The sequence below is a fragment of the Antrostomus carolinensis genome, unplaced genomic scaffold (genome assembly GCF_000700745.2).
Source record: "Antrostomus carolinensis isolate BGI_N321 unplaced genomic scaffold, ASM70074v2 scaffold3045, whole genome shotgun sequence".
In the NCBI taxonomy this organism is placed as follows: domain Eukaryota; kingdom Metazoa; phylum Chordata; class Aves; order Caprimulgiformes; family Caprimulgidae; genus Antrostomus; species Antrostomus carolinensis.
The window spans coordinates 14,636-32,049 of NW_010318244.1; the positions used below are offsets into that span (position 1 = coordinate 14,636).

The following is a 17,414-nucleotide window of genomic DNA, read 5'->3' on the forward strand; positions in this document are numbered from 1 at the left end:
TGGACCCCGGGGGCTGCCCATGGACCCTCGCAGTCCCCACAGGCACCTTGCCAGGGGTCTCTGCAGGCTGCAGCAGGCACACAGCACAAGGATCTTGATTCAGACATGCCCACAGGTCACATTCAATGCCAACGTTTGCAAACTCAGAGAGTGGGAGGAAGGAATAGATGCCCAGAGAGACTGGCAGTGTGCTACCTGCACTCGTCTCAAGGTTTATCCGTCTGTTTTGGTGGTACCTTAGAAACCCCAGCAAACCTTCTACAGGGCATCTGACCCTGGGGAGTTCTTGTGGATACAGCCAACTGTTGTTTGCTTCTTCAACACAAAGATTGGCTAAAACATGAAGCGAATCACTTCCTCCTCCTGCACGGGGTTGTCCCTGTGAGCCAAGCTTCACTGACCAGCTCTGGCTGGCTCTTGCATTGCGATGGAGGAGGCTGCCTGGCTCCCCAGCCCTCTTCTCATGGGTCCTTGAGCAGCTGGGTGACTCTCTAGCCTCTTGCTTTCAGTTCTACCTTCAGCATGCTAACACCTGTGGTATTTCTGTCTCACTTCTGCTCTGAGCCAGCCTTTGCCCCATAGCCCCAGACCCCCTGTGTAGCTGTTGCCAGGGCACTAATTGCAACAGAAAAAGCAGAATGGAAGAGCTGCTTTGCCTGCCAGAGCCTGCAGAAGCAGAAGGCAAGGCTGGAGGGAGGTGGGGATCAGAGAGGAATTGCGTCTGCAGCTTCCAGGCCAGCTGCAGATGGGGACAAAATGAGAGCTCTCATGCTCTCAACCATGTTGCATCACTTCCACAGCACTTTGCTCTTTGAACAATCCTCCCAACCACCCCACAGCCTTTCCAGGCTCCCTGCCATGCTGTGGATGGGATTCTGCTCGTGGCGTGCAGCTCGGAGCAGAGCTGTGGTGCCTCATCCAAGAACTGAGCCTGAACTCCAGGAATGAGGTTTGCATGTCTCCAGTGGAGGCTGGACATCTGCGACATCTGAGCTTGCCTGGGAATGGAGGACACAGTACTGCCCAGTGTCTCTGCACAGCCAACAAGAAGCAGGAGCACCAAAGCCTTTTGTATAGCTGACAACTTGTGTTTCTAGATTGTGCCTTGATTGAAGTTCCCTTTTTCCCTGCTTGCTATTATTCCCTCAAGGGGAGGGAACAAGAAGTCATGCATGACACCAAAAGATTTTAGATGTATTTAAAAACCTGACAAGCAACCTCCCCAGACCAGTGCCATAGCACCAGGCTAGTGCTGACACCTCTGTTTGAGATTTAGTTGGGCAAAGAAAAAAACTTTCTGTGAGGCAATCTAGAAAATGCTCCTACACTGCAGACCCCACTGAGAGCAATAGTTTCTCACCCTTGAGGTTTTTGAATCACTAGTGTGTCAGGCATTGTAAACCCCTCACACACCATGTGCCATGGTCCTTTGCTAACCACAGAGCAGCATGTGCATCAGCCGGTGCTTACTCATGTGTCTTGGGTCTGGCTGGGATGGAGTTAGTTTTCCCCATAGCAGCCCTCAGAGTGCTGGGTTTTGTATCAGTAGCTAGAAAGGTGTTGATAACACACCAGAGTTCTGGTTATTTCTGAGCAGTGCTCCCACAGCATCAAGGCTGTCTTTCCAACATTTCCCCTTCCAGTAGGCTGGGGGTGGGGAAGGTCTTGGGAGAGGACACAGCCAGGACAGCTGACCCAAACGGACCAAAGGGATATTCCATACCATAGGACGTCTGCCCAGAAATAAAAGCAAGGAGAACAGAGGGGGAAAGGTGGGCATTCGTTATTTGTGTTTGTCCTCCGGGGTAACCGCTATGCATACCAAAGCCCTGCTTCCTGGGAAGTGGCCAAACGTCACCTGCTGATGGGAAGTAGAGAATAAATATTTTGTTCTTCTTTTGCTTCTGCACATGCAGTTTTGTTTTGTTTCTATTAAACTGCCTTTTGTCTCGACCCATGAGTTTGGGGTTTTTGTTCCATCTTATTTTCTCCCCTCCCCATCCTACTGAGGAATGGGGTGATAGAGCGGCTTGGTGGGCACCTGGCATTCAGGCAAGGTCAACCCACCACATAATGAAAAACCACCATGTGTGGCACACGTGGACGAATGGAACATCCTCACCTTGCCTACACCCTGTGTCTTGGCCCATGCAGTATCCCCCCAATGCATCCATGGGATGCTCCTGGTGCGGACAAATCACAGCAAAACCACCTCATTATGTTATTGCAGGTGTCCATGGTCACCTGCTGGATAATTGACTCACCAGCACCAAGCCTAGTTAGCACTAACCACCCACCCCAGCCTGGACTTGCTGGTTTCCACACTGCTGCTGTGGGTGGAGATGGGCCAGGGCCAGGGCAGCTCCACGGCTGGCTGCTACCTGGGTGCCTGTTCTCAGCCTCTGCAGCCTGCTCTGCCTTTCCTTCCTGGGCACCCAAAGGACCCTACAACAGCCCTCCGAGCAGCTGCTCTATTTGTATACACCTGGGTAGAGATTTGGGAGCTCGTGGTCCAAACAGACTGTCCAAATCACCCATGGTTTAATCACTGTCCAAACACAGCAAGAACTAAGCTGTCTGCTGAGCCAGCAAAGCTGCTTGCAAAGGCAGGGAATAATAGAATCATATGAATCATGGAATACCAGGTTGGAAGGGACCTCAAGGATCATCTGGTCCAACCTTTCTTGGCAAAAGCATGGTCTAGACAAGATGGCCCTGCACCCTCTCCAGCCAAATCTTAGAAGTGTCCAATGTCGGGGAATCCATCACTTCCCTGGGGAGATTATTCCAATGGCTGATTGTTCTCATTGTGAAAATTTTCCTCTTGTGACCAATCAGAACCTCCCCAGCAGTAACTTTTACCCATTACCCCTTGTCTTTTCCATGTGACTCCTATTAAAAAGGGAGTCTCCATCTTCTTTGTAGCCACTCTTTAAATACTGGAACATGGTGATGAGGTCTCCCCTAAGCCTTCTTTTCTCAAGGCTGAACAAAACCAGTTCTCTCAGCCTTTCCTCACATGGAGGCTTCCCAGTACTTTGATCATCTTTGTGGCCCTTCTGTCCAGCTTGTCCACATCTTTTTTTATAGTGGGGACCAAAACTGAACACAGTGTTCCAGGTGTGGTCTGACAAGCACTGAGTAGTGTGAGATAGTGACATATTCATCTCTGCTGGTGATGCCCTGGTTGATGCAACCCAGCATCCTGTTGGCTTTCTTTGCTGCAGCACCACACTGTTCACTCATATTGAGCTGTTTGTCCACCAGGACCCCCAGATCCCTTTCCAAGAGCTGCTCCCCAGCCGGGTAGATCCCAGCCTGTGCTGCACTCCTGGGTTATGTTTTTCCAGTTGCAAGACCTTACTCTTTGTTGAGCTTCATAAGGTTCTTCTTAGCCCACTCTTCCAGCCTATCCAGGTCTTCCTGCAGGGTGGCTCTCCCTTCCAAAGTGTCCACTTCCCCACTCAGTTTGGTATCATTGGCAATCTTAATCAGGGTACTCTTGATCCCATCATCCAGTTCACTTAAGAAGATATTAAACAGCATTGGGCCCAATATAGATCCCTGGGGGAACCCACAGGTTGCAGGTTGCTATTTACCACCATCCTCTGGGTGCAGCCTGTCAGCCAGTTCCCCACTCACTGCATAAACCACTTATCTAGACTGTAATGCATGAATTTCTCTAGGAGGAGGCTGTGGAGAACCATATTAAAAGCCTTGGTAGGGAGGCTGTGGGAAACTGTATTGAAAGCCTTGGAGAAATCCAGGTAGACAATGACCACCGCTTGCTACCACCCCACATCAACCGAGCAGGTTACGTTGTCATAGAAGGCCATGGGGTTTGTCAAGCACAATTTGCCACTGGTGAATCCTGCTGGCTCTGCCCAATCACGTGCTTCATTTGCCTTGTGATAGCCCCCAGGAGGATTTGTTCCATAACCTTTCCAGTAAGACTGACGTGCCTATAATTTCCTGGATCCTCCTTTAAGCCCTTCTTGTAGATGGGGGTGACATTAGCCTTCTTCCAGTCTTCTGGGACATCCCCTAATCTCCATGACTTCTCAGAGATTATGGAGAGCAGCCTCACAATGACATCAGCCAACTCTCTTAACACTCTTGTTGGATATTGTCAGGGTCCATCGATTTGTAGGGGTCAAGCTCCTGTAATAGTTCACATACCAGCCATTCCTTCACTGATGGTGGGTCTATGTTGACCTGGATTCTTGTTCCCAGACCCTGGGGCCCAACAGTGCTGGTAAAGACAGAGATGAAGAAAGTGTTGAAAACATCCGCCTTTTCAGTTTGTTGGTGACTAATTCACCTCTCCTGTTTAACAGTGGGGCAATATTTTCCTTCTGTTTCTGCTTGTTGTTTATGTACCTGAAGAACTCTTTGTTCTAGCTTTTGACATCCCTGGTCAATTTCAATTCGAGCTGAGCTTTTGTTTTTCTGACTGCATCTCTGCATGCCCTGGAAATGTCCTTGTAGTTCTCAGTGGGTATTCATCTGCCTTTCCATCTCTGGCATACTTCCCTTTTGGTTTTGAGCAGACTCAGAAACTTGCAGTTAAGCAAAAGGGGTCTCCTGCTCTGCCTACTTCCCTTACCTTTAAAGGGGATGAACTGTTTTTTGTGGTTTTGTGTTCCAGGGAGAACATTCTTGAAAAATTCCCAGGACTCAGTAGCTCCTTCATCCTCCATGGAAGCTTCCCACAGAATGCCTCCCAGTTGAGCTCTAAGCAAGATGAGGTTTGCATTTCTAAAATCTAAAACCTTTTTCTTAGCACTAACCTTCAGCATGCTCAGCAGGATCCCAAACTCCACAATACTGTGATCACTGCAGCCAAGTCTATCACTAACCGAGATATTACAAAGCAGGTTTTCTTGATTTAGGAATAGCAAGTCCAGCAGTGCCTCATTCCTTGTTGGCAGATCTAAGATTTGTACGAGGAAGGAGTCCTCTGCGCATTCTAGGAACTGTATTGTTCTTCCACAAATATCTGGGTAGTTGAATTCACCCATAGGAACCAGGTTCTGTTAACCCAAAGCTTGCTTAAGTGACCCAAATATTGCTTCATTTGCCTTATCATCTTGGTTTGGAGGTTAGTAGCAGTTGCCTACTTTAAGATCCCCCTTGGAGATGACCTCTCTGATCTTGACCCAGAGGCATTTCACAGGGCTTCCACAATCACTGTAGTTGACTTCTATATATTCAAGGTCCTCCTTAACATAGAGCATGACAACTTCCACCCTTGGGAGCATCTAGAAGAGATGAGCTCGCCCATAATGCAACATAGACAGGTTTCTAGAAGGACCTTGGTGTACTGGTTGGGGCTGGGGAAGGGATCAGACTCTCCTTACATCCCAATGGCCATGGGCAGAGTGGACAGCTGTAGCCAAGACTTGGTTTAGACAGGGAAGGGTCTCAGTGAAATGCCTGAGAATTAGTAATAACCAGAAAAAAAAAGAAAAAAAAAAGACTCCTGCCATGCTAGGAGGTGAGATCTCTTGCAGGTAGCCAGATACTGTGAATTTGCTTGAAGTCTCCCCCACCTCTTGGAGACCTTATGTATAAGGTGGATTAACCCAGGAGCTAAGCCTGTGCGAAGCCAAATAGGAGCAGGTGCTGGATGCTTGTGGCATGTCACCAACCAAAAGCTGGGCCAGGAACTTGGTATCTCCTGGGTAAAGGACTGTTCCTGGCGAGCAGGCAGGCAGCACGTCCTGCTGCAAAATGAGCACTCCAGCAGCACTTGCTCCTTTTATTTATTTATTTTTTATTTTTCCTGCATCACGTACTGTTCCCCTGCAAAAGCTGGCAGAGCTGCTGGCTCCAGCCCAAAGCCAGGCTGCCCAGTGACAGCTTTACACCGGGGATGCCTGTGGGGACAGGGTTTGGATGCCAGGCTGGTGTTAAAAGTACCTTTGGTCCCTTGGCTAAAAAGTGCTGCAGTTGGTGTTTTTCGTGCTGCGATTGCACCACCAGTGTCCCCTCCGAGGTCCTGCGCACTGACAGGGCTTGCTTTATTGCCCATCCTAGCAAAAATAAAGTGCTCTGCAATATTCTGTGTTGCACTGGGCTGTGTGAACTGGATCACTCTCTCTGATGTAGTGAGGAGCCATCCATGTGCTGAATAAAATCTTGCAGAAGCAGGTGAGCTGCTTCTTCCAGCTCCCAAGTACAGGTTGTCTCTCACTCATTCAGTAAAGCAGTTACTTTGCAGGACAAAAGAGGTGACACTCAGGGGAGCCAGGGAGGTGTCCTGGCCAAAGGATTTGGTAATTGTCCCCTCTGTCTCCAGATTATGCAGGGTCCTGATCTTCTTCACAAAGTCCACATGGAGATGGGACGTCTTTCCAGGGATGTGCCCAGCTTGAGAGATCCTTTGCCTCACCCTGACCCCAGGCTGTGACCCCTCAGCAATGGTGAATTTAAAATCCTGACAGCGGCATGGACCATCCCTCCATCCCCGGATCGTGGGGCTGCTCTGAGTGCTGCATGCCCTTCTCCATTAAGGTTCTTCCTTCCTTGTGGCACCAGAACTTTCTGACTAAGAGAGTTTTTATCCACATCAATCCATGATTTATGCCAACGTCTTTTGATCCCCTGTAAACTGTCAGCACCTGTAGTAACCTATGGCTCTGAGGACTCAGTGTTGGGTGGTGAAGTCATTTTTGCTGGTTTTGAAGCTGTCACAGGCTAGCACTGTTTGGGGTGCCACTGCTCTTGTGCTGTGAGAGATGCGAACAACCAGCCCTTTCCTCCTCCATAAGGTCACTGATGGTTTCAGACCTCAGCCATCTCTTTCCCAGGCTGAAACATCTCAGATACTAAGCTGTCCTTCAAAAAGAAGCTGTTTTCTACTTGACTGTGCTGGTCAAAATGATTTGACTAGCTCTTCCAGGTCCCTTCCAGGTCTGACTCTTCCAGGTCACATGTGTGAAGCTGCTCAGGTCTCAACACAGATCCCTGAGGGGCTCCTGCTGTGACTCCTCCACTCACACATGTGTACTATTGCTCCCTGTCCTCCAACAGTCACACATTTCCCTGCCCTTTGTCACCGGTCACCCTGGCACAGACTGCAGAAAGGGAAGTGGCTGGCTGTGTCTCCTCTGGCCTCCCACCATCTGTCCCCTGGGGTCCAGACCAGACTGAGCTGAGAACAAGTGAAACTACAACGGAACAAATGTCTGCGTAAGCACGTGCCTTTTGGTCAGTTTGGTTTTTTTTTATGGGTATCTTCCAGCTTGCAGGACAGGCAAAGCTAGTTTTGGGGATGGAGCCACTACAAGCTTGGTGGATGGTCAGTGCTGCAGTCCCAGGGACCCCTGGAATGCTGCTCTTGCCCTCACACATGCTGCAGCAAGGGAGGGGACAGTCTTTGCAGACAGGATCCCATGACTGGGGAGCCACTGGAGCCACCAGAGCATCTTCTGAACTGGGTGTGAGACCTCAAGCAAAACAGTGGTCCTCACCTGAACATGCCTTTCAGTGATAGTGTTCCCCCTTCCTCTGCAGCAGCAGGCCTGCAGCTTTGCTGGGATTGTCCTGTGCAACAAGGCAGCACAGAAACCCCAAGCGAAGCCAGTTCCCACTGGGACAGTGCCAGAAAGGTGCCAAAGAAGACCTGGCAGCTGACCTGAGAAAACTGCCATTCATACAGCCAAGGAGGATGAGAGGGATAAAATAACGTGAGGATGAAGAGAGGAGAAGTTGAGGTATTGAGGGAGGTGTGTGGTATTGAGGGAGATCCACTCTCTGAAAAAAAGTACTTTGGGGAATTGGAAGTGGCAGGGAGCAGCACAGGAACGGTGCTCGCAGCTCCCAGGGATCTCCTCGGTGAGGTCCCAAGCAGGAGGAGGCAGCCACAGCAGGCAGATGCTGTCTGAAGGCAAGGAGGTGCTGGGGTGTGTGGGAACCTCCTGCACAGCAGAGCCTGGGCAGCCCTGGGAGGGCAGTGGGCACCAGGGGGGCTGAGCAGGGGGCAGTGGCTGAGTGGAAAATGGAGCCAGATCCTGCCTGCCAGAGAGGGGAGCCAGGATTTCTTTTCCCAAGCAAGCAGCTGTAATGACATGTGTGAATATCCTATTTCTTTCCTTGTTCCTCCTCTCTCAGCCGCTTACAGGAAATTTATTGTTGCCTTCTTGGTCAGGATATGCATCCAAGGGAGATTTATTGGCAATCTCATGGCCAGAGAGGAGAGATTTACAGGAGCCCATCCCCGCAGCACACACAGGTGGACCCAGGGTGTAACATGGAGTCTCTGATTTATTATGGCAAATGATGGAGATACAAGCAGGCTGACTAGCACGGCTGGGTTGCTCATTCAAATACCCATGGGAGCCCAAACTTTCCAGGAGGTTTTTAGCAAGCTGGGAACATTAGAATGAACAATTCAGGGCCTGTCTATAGCTGTCAGCACTGTCTGGATTTCTGCCCGAAAAGCCTCTGTTGTTTCTCTGTGACTATGTTTAACCATTCAGTGACTGCTCTACCATTGTCCTCAGTATCCCACAGAGAGCTCTGCAATGCCCGCTGAGCTCAGCAGCTTCCCAGTCTGGGACTGAGCAAGAAGCTATGGGTCTACCCCTTGCTTCTTTTATTTTCTTCCTCTGATGCCAATCCCTCAGACTCCTGCTGAGATCAGCCTGGCTGTGAGCTTGAAGTGCAGCAAAACTCTGAGGTCCTTTGCTCCAGAAACAAGTGACTCAAGGGGAAGAGTTGGAGAGGATGAGTCTGATTTTGAGTGGTGGGAAAGTTTCCCAATAAACTGTCACCCCCTTCCAGTACCTGAAGGGGCTCCAGGAAGGCTGGGGAGGGACTTTGGACAAGGGCATGGAGTGACAGAACAAGGGACAATGGCTTTAAACTGGAAGAGGGGAGATTGAGGTGAGATCTGAGGAAGCAATTCTTTGCTGTGAGGGTGGTGAGACACTGTCCCAGGTTGCCCAGAGAAGCTGTGGCTGCTCCTCCCTGGAAGTGTTGAAGGCCAGGTTGGATGAGGCTTTGAGCAGCCTGGTCTAGTGGAAGGTGTCCCTGCTGATGGCAGGGGGGTTGGAACTGGATGAGCTTTAAGGACCCTTCCAACCCAGACCACTCTGTGATTCTATGATTTCGACTGCCTTGGTCAAGCAAAGTCTTGGTATTCAAGTTTGTCTCCTGCATCCCACACGGTGGCAGTGGCAGGCTGAGGTCCCCACTGTGCACTCCATGCTTATAGATGTTTGTGGGGCTGTGCTGTGAGCTACATTCACATTTGCAACAAACCCAGCAAAAGCCTGCAAAAAAAAAAAGGAAAAAAAAACGAGTTTGGGAGAAGACAGGGTGATGAATATAAAAACTGAAAACCACAGCAGAACAGCAAGACAAGCTTTTTCAATCTAAAACCTGGCAATACTTTTTTTCAGGTTTGAATCTTTTGGCACAGAAATTTCCATTAATATGCTTTTTTCTTGTACAAAAATTAATTAGTTTTAAAAATAAAACCAAAAAACCCCCAACCCCTGCTTTATTTAAAGAAAAAAATAAATCTAAGTTTCTTGGACTAAGTTTTAAACACATTTAACTGAGAACAAGAGCAAGTCACTTTAGAAGTTGCTTCTGTTCTGTTTCAAAATTGTGACAATCCTAAATTTGATCCATTCAGCACAGGGCAAAGGACTCCAGAAATAGAAAATCCCTTTGGAGCTGGGGCATATGACAACGTGGGGTTCGTTAAAGACCTTCCTCCTTGTTTGGCCACTGCTGGACTTCTGCTGCTGGGAGGGTACCTCTGCAAACCCAGCCCCTCTACACACCTCTGCAGAAGAGAAAAATGCTGGATCTGTGTGAGGAGCTCTAGCAGCTCCTTTGGGCATCTAGACAGTCAAAGAAGGGTGAGAATGTGGGGAGGAGATGCTCTGCAAGCCCTGGCAGAGCCTGCTGCTGCTGGGCAGCTTCAGGAGAGCAGATGACAATGTGATGAGGGGCTAAGGAGGCCTAAAGAAAGACTGAGAATATGGAAAAAGGAACAATAAAAGCTAACAGGGGGCAATGAGAGAGGAAGGAGGAAAGGAAAGAAAGGACAGGAAGGATTCCTTAAGGAGATGTCAGACCTGGCAGAGCAGATGAGGAGGCTTAGCTCCAGAACAGTCCTGAGTGCAGGTGTGTGTGCTGCAGACAGAAGAGGTGGGCTCAGCACCGGGGGACTCTGGGGCTTGCCTGCTGGCTTTGCTTTAACAAACCACACTTTGCTGGTGAATGGAAGTTTTGGTGACTGATGGGAACTTTCTCTGGGACACCTCCAAGCAGCCTGAAATGCAGCTGAAGAAGTTCCTCAGTGCTCCTCTTTGCATTGAATGAATTTTCAGGCAATGCTGCCAGTGAAAGAGATGGTTTTGTCCTCTTCTGGGTGGCTTCCTCCACCCCATTTCCTTGTGTTGGCACAAGTGATTTCCAAGAGAACCAGATCAGCTCACAGCCCTCCATGCCAAGTAATCTTGGGTGAAGGTAGAACTTACTTTTGCACCAGGTGATCCAACTTAAGCATAACTGCATGTCAGAGAACAGCTAGGTATTTACTTGGGGGTGGGGGGCAGGACTGCTTCTTTCAGCAACAGTTTGCAGTTAGATAATTTAAAACCATTTGTGAACTTGTATCTTCTACCTCCAATGCCAGAGACTATGATGCATGATAATACACAAGGAGAAGGGTTATGTCCTGCTAGGAGAAGCTTGTTATCACAGGATATCCAGAGTCCCAAGAGATCCAGAGATGAGCACTGTGCCTCTTCTGTGACATCGGTGAAAGGGCCACTGAGCCCACAGCAATGCACTGCCTGCTGGAAATCTTCTCATGGGCAAGTTGGTGGTGGTGACTTGTGGATTTTGCTTTGTTTCAGTTTGTTCTTTGCCTTTCTTTGAAGTTTAAGATCCCAGGTTGTTCTGGAGTAGGATACTAGACTGGAAGAGTTTATAATGTTGTTCTGTGAGAAATCTTGTCTTCCATGTTCCTGCAATCTTTTGGCCATGGTTTGAGGGTTGAACTGACTCTCATGTTCAAGCCTGGCATATCTAGTGCCACAGGACAGATTAGCAGAGACCTTACTGCTCTGTTGCCTTGGTGGGTGATGGAAGGCACTCCTGCTGGGCTCAGGTGGCCAGTTTCACCTTCCTGCCATATACTAGCATAAAATCAGGACTCCCTGATTGTTTCCATATTTCTAGTTCCAGTTTTGAAAGGAATCGAATCACAATGTGATCAATATCAAAACCAACTTTTGAACTATAGGGTCACAGTCTATCCCTGCTCCACCCTCACAATTCCACTGGTGTTTATTTGATAGCGTATGTTCCCCATTTCCCTCAAAGGTACAGGCGGTACCTTTGGATAACAGTCATAGTCTGGTATCTGTTGATACCTGAGAGATGTAATGAGGATTGGGGATGACCACAATGTAATCTAGAAAGTCAAAGCAGGCAAGTAATCCATGATGCTGAGCTTAAAGTGGGATGTCCTGTACTGCACAGGGAGAAAATAGAAGATGTCCATATATACAAGTGAATTCAGGAACCTGCTATAGGATGTCTGATGATGAAGAATTTCTTTGCTGAAAGGGTTCTGAGGCATTGGAAGGGGTTGCCCAGGGCAGTGGTGGAGGGACTGAAGACTCGTGTAGACATAGTGCTGAGGGACATGGATTAGCTGGGGACTTGTCAGTGTTGGGTTAATGGTTGGACTCGATGATCTGAAAGGGCTTTTCCAATCCAGGCAGTTCTGGGATTCTGTGATTTTATAATAAGAATCATCTTCAGATTTCAGAAGTTGTGGCTGGGAATGATTCCATGTATTTTCTTCCTGGTTGCCATGTCCCCTGTTCCACTGACACAGTCTTGGACACATACTCTGCAGGACTGGGCCAATACTAGAAAAAGCATTTCTAGAGCTCTTCACCTGGGCTGAAAACCCACAGAATTAGCTCCCTCATAACTGTTGATGTGGGTACTGATCCATCTGGTCTCTTGATGGAGAGGGCAATGGAAGAACAATGCTATAGCTGACTTACAGGTTGCCCTGGCATCTGAGCATGGCCAAGCCTAGGTTTTGCAGCAGGAGAGGGAAAAATTGTGTTTTATGTGGTGAGAGTCTCCACGTGACATACATGACAACTTAGGTATATAAATTAAGTCCAGAAGTTTTTTTTATAAATGCTTTGAATTGAGGTGCTGAATAATCTGCTCTGGGACTGAAAGGCTTTTAGCTGCTAGCCTGGCCAACTCATCCCAGGATCAGCAAGCTTCTGCACTGGAATTGCTGTGGGGTGGTTCCTGCTTCTGTGGATAACTATGAACCAGACCGGACCTTGGCTCACTCTCCCATCGGTAACTGACTCCACAGGGTGTAAGAGAGAGATGAATTTGTGTAACATTGTACGTTTGGGTGGTAGGGCTGGGCAGAGCACCTTTGGGACAGGAGCTGTGCTGCCTAGAGCTGAGGGCAGACTTCACTACCTCAGCTCTTCTGCTGCAGGTCAGCAGACAGCTTCAGCTGCTCCTGGAGGAAACACTAATGAGCAAGGGGAAAAAGTGGCCTCTGTCTCTGTTTTTTAAAGACACAAAGGTTTTGCAGCTCTGGTGGCAGGCAGTTCTCCTCAGTTCACAGCTGCAGAATGGGATGCAGGTCCTTTGCTGTTTGGCAAGGGGCAGAGGCAGAGCTTTAATCTCCCTAACCCTTCTCTTCACTTTCTCCACTGCTCCAGCTCCATTTTTCTGGGAGTTTCTTTCTTTGAAGCTTGCCCACTAGTGTGTGCCCAACACTGGTAAACTGTGGGGTTTTTCCTTTTCCATTTGTGTCTTACCTCCTCTAGAGGTAAGACACACTTTTTTTACCTCTAACAAAGGCCTCACGGGTTACCAAAGCCTAGAAAGATCAGATGCAGCCAGTGTCCCGATCCGATGTCGGGATCATTTAAATATCCCGATCCGATGTCGGGGAAGGCTTCGATACGATCCCAAGAGTGAGATTAAGACACAAACGAGGTCACATGCCGTACTGCCAGAACACCTTTTATTACAAAAAGAAGAGTAATAAAAAGAATAGCGACAGGACAGGATGGAATGAAAGATGGAAATCAAGCAAGGAGTCGGGATAGAGCAGCAAGAATAGTCACCACCACGGGTCCAGCGGCGAGGCGACGGTGAGGGGTGGGCGAGGAGGTCTCAGTTGCTTGTTCCAGCGGTGATGTGGCGTGGCGTGGTGCGGTGTGGTGCGGTGCGGTCAGGTGGTCGTCCTCTCTGTCTCTCTCCCGTATCTCTCTCCTCTCTTGTCTCCATCCTTGCCCGTGCTGGTCCTCCTTAAATACCCCTTCAAGGGCTGTAGTTTCCATAGCAATGGCACGTCTCTTTGTGCCCCCCAGCACTTGGGGCAGGGACATGTCTGGGCAGAACACCCCCACGGGCAGGGCGCCTTCACAAGTCGGGGTTTCCAGAACCTGGTGGTCTTGTGACCATCCTTGCAAGCAATCTTTGAGACAAGTCTATAGTGCAGTTCCTCTCAGCCAGCTAGGCTGGGAAGTTTGTACTCCTTTAAATTTTTTTGCCTTTGCCTGAACATGTCTATTTTTTTTTCCCCTAATACAGCACTGCAACCTGACCGCGTTGAGCAGAGCTCGTCAGAGGAAGATGGTGAAAGAAAAGCACATGGAGGCAGGAGTCATCTGAGGATAAGGCAGGTCTCAGCTAACTCCTCCAGTGATGCTCTGCTGTTTTGTAGCGGGTGATGTTGGCACAGGATGATGTTGGCAGGCAGAGACAGCAGATCACCGAGTGCTTCTCTTTGGAACAGAAGCTAAAAGCACAGTGGTGTCCCCAGGATGAGAGTACCCCACAGCACCTTGGGTCTGCAGGACCAGCTCTCCCTGGGAAAGGCAGAAAGCTGCAGGTGGAACATCTCCGAAAATGTCATGGTGGGGTGCTATGTGAGGGGCCAGCACCAGCTGGTGTGGGGAGAGAGCACCTGCCTAACAAGCAACAGTTTCTCTGCAGCGGGGGCTGCTATGCATGGGGAACAGCCACAAGTTTTCAGAGCAGATGCAGCCCAAAGCATCTTCTCTGGTGCTGGTGACCAGAACTCATCCTTTTGGAGAACAGGACTAGGATATGATCTGATGTGGGATATGGAAAAGTGCATATGGGTCAATCCCACTGTCTTCATGCAGGCTGTTCAGGCAGGGGTGTGAAGAGATTGAGAAATGCAGGAGGACATTTCAATGCAGGAGATGGAAAAGAAGCAAGCAAGAAAGGAAGCAGGTGAGACAAGGAAGTCCTAACAAGACAAAGTAGAAATCAAAAGACAGCAGGGAGACAGGCAGTGAGAAAGTGCTGCAGACAGGACCATGAAGGGGAAATCTAAATAACAAACCTCAGCAAAGAGAGAAAGCAAAGGGGAAGACAATGCAAAGGACATGAAAACCATCGTGTGATGGGGTGAAAAGCCAGGAGGAAAAATCCTGACCTCAAGCTCAACAGGGTCAGGTATTCCCTGGCTCTGCTCCCTGTGATCTTTCTTGGTCTCATGGCATTTTTAGACATGTCCGAGCTCCAGTGCAAAGCATTTAATCTATGGCCACATCAGACACAGATCTTAACTATGAATGTTGAGGAAAACGCCTTCTGGATGAGACACATCCCAGTCTTCAACTCCCTGCAGCCTACAGCAAGTTGACATCCATCCGTTTACAGCTACAGGCGGCATCTCAGAAGCTTCGACTGAGATTTGCCTTTCAGCAAATCTAAGGGGACTGACTTTGTGAATACCAACAATGACAATGACTTTTCTACTTCTATTTCTTGTCTCTTAGAGAAGTTCATGTCCATCTGGTAAGCAACAGCAGATTATAGTTACTCCTGGTACTAAAACCACAACCAAACTATTTTCCTGTCTGTGGTGAGTTTAACCTGGCTGGCAGCCAAACACCAACCAACCACTCATTCACCCTCCCCCAATGGCACGGGGGGCAGAATCAGACGGGGAAAAGTGAGAAAACTCATGGGCTGAGATAAAAACAATTTCATAATTGAAATAAAATAATAACTACAATTATAATAACAGTAACTAAATATGCGAGTGAGTGATGCCCAGTGCAGTTGTTCACCACCCACCGACCGATGCCCAGCCTGTCCCAGACAGTGATCCTGGAGCAGAGACAGTCCCAAAACCCAAACCACAACCCCAGAAGAGGGAGAGCCCAAGCGATCCCCCCAGCTTTCCTGTCAACCCTGGTTAATATACTGAACATGACATTATATGATCTGGAATATCTCATTGGCAGACCAAATGACAATTTGCGTTTGCTAATTACTACGCCTCCCCGTCCAGTCCTTTGCACCTGCAGACCAGCAAAACACAGGGAGGTTGGAAAGTCCTTCATCCTTCAGTGACAAATGAAAACATTGGTACAATTATCAACATTCTTCTCATAACAAATTCCACACTGAAACCAAAACACAGCTATTCTAGCCACTAGGAAGAAAATGAACTCTATCCTAGCAAAACCAGGACACTATCACTTTTTTTGGAAAATTTTTTATTCCCTGGATTGAGCTTTACAGTGCTTTACTACTCAGAGAGGACTTTCAAAGCTTGACAAGGAAAAGGTAGCAATCCAGACTGTTTCTGTTGCTACTGTGAGCCAAAAAGTATTTTCCAATTTGGGGACAAAATCCAACAATTTTTTTTCTGAAAATACTGGAAAAAGATGACTTTAATCTTGGCTGATGGGCAGACCTCTGAGAAGTGAAGTCCTTAGAGGCTGTAACTTGAAGGTATATTGAAAACTGTCCCAGAAGCATGAGAAGGTTGCTTACAGAGAGATGCTGGAGGAGGGGGATCCTCTCCTGGCCCCAGCAGTCACCGGCAGCACTGCAATTCCAGACACGATGTTTGCCCCATCGAGAGATGGGGCAAGTCTGAGCAAGGGGCAAAGCTGTCGTGGCTGCATGGCTCCTGGGGACCAAGAGAGCATCTCCTAGTAAAGAGGAATTTATGATGTCACTTGAGTAAGTGAGATCAGACTGCCTGACTGGGATCAGATATTGGATGGGCAAAAGAAGAGGAAAGCAGAAAACGTTGAAAGAAAAGCAGTTTTGCCTCTGACCCAGGACTGGGGCAACTTTGCAGCCAGGACTACTTGGGATTAGTATTTGGGCATTACCAGCTCCCCATGCTGGTGAAGACTGGTGTGGGAAAGGACAGCAGGCTTCCTTGTGCTGGTGGTGGCAGAGCGATGAGCCAGGGCAGGGTTGTTGTCTGTTGTTCTGCAATCTGTTCTGTGTGGCAAACCAAGAGGCAACAGAAAAGAGGGAGAAGAGGAAGAAGTCACAAAATAAACCAAAACAGTTGGAAAAAAACAACCCAGAAACCCATTTTTATGAATCTGTGATTTATTTTCTCCATACTAAATGTGGAAGAGGAAAGAGAAATTAATTCAAGACACCCTATGCTAAAGCCACTACGTAAGAAATCTAGAATTGCTGCAGCAAAGTCAGCAAGAGAAGAAACGGCAACTATCGCTGTGAGGCAGCAGTCCCCAAGCTGCCGAGAGGCCAGGGCAAGCACTGCTGGAGACCCTCACCTCCACCATGACCATGAGCAGCAGCCATGCAGTCAGGAGGAAGGAGCAGGCAGGCATGAGTTCGTCATCACCAACACATCAGTAGTGTGGGGTTTCCAAACCTGGCCTGTTCAAAGGCAGCAAGCAAATTAATCTTGCTGCTTGGAGTTGAGCATTTTACCTCTAAAGTCTCCTGTTTAAGCCTTTCATCTCTCTCTGTCAAGAGACGCACAGGGGGTGTGGGATTGACCAGAACAGTTGAAAACTGCTGCAGTACTAGCTGAGAACAGAGGCAACGACAGCAAATCACAGTATAATTCACTAATAATGTTAGTTACACAAAAGAGAAATCCATAGGAAACCAGGCACTTGCCTATGAGTGCCTGTAAAGGAACAAAACCTGACGCCTTCTTGGAAAGTCTTATGACTTCCAACCCTGATTAAAAATGCTCTTGGCATTTTTCTTACTCAACTCAGTAGCGGGGCTGCCAGCTTGGAAGGGTCCAGACAGCACAGAGAACAGGCCACCACAAGCCTAAGAATGGAGAGGCAACCAGCCAGTCCCAATTCATGATCCAAAGCTGGCAATGGGAAGAGAAGCAGGACCGACAGAAGACACTCCAATTTGATGCAGATTTTAAAATGTCCAGGGATCTGTGTGTGTGCGGGCAGTTTGGCTGTTAGGCTGAACTGCCCTGCGTAGGTACCTCGTTTAAACATGTGCACAAAGTCCTGGTCCCAAGGAGCGGCCTGTTCGCTCGGTTTCTGATGACTCAGAGCTGAAAGGAAGTTGCCCTTTTGTTTCTGAGCTGGCTGTTTACAGCC

The 17,414-nt window shown here is 48.6% G+C and overlaps 1 protein-coding gene across 1 annotated transcript in view; it reads right to left on the reverse strand.

The window, feature by feature from the left end:
* The window catches only part of STING1 (stimulator of interferon response cGAMP interactor 1), a 10,643-nt gene extending 7,097 nt beyond the window's left edge, over positions 1 to 3,546 (reverse strand). Inside the window, exons 1-2 of the mRNA XM_010168810.2 lie at positions 3,365 to 3,546; positions 1,724 to 1,733 (exon numbers count right to left, since the gene is read on the reverse strand). Of these exons, the coding sequence (XP_010167112.2) occupies positions 1,724 to 1,733; positions 3,365 to 3,546 (192 nt within the window). The remainder of the gene's footprint in view (positions 1 to 1,723; positions 1,734 to 3,364) is intronic.
* Between the last annotated feature and the right edge of the window lie 13,868 nt (positions 3,547 to 17,414).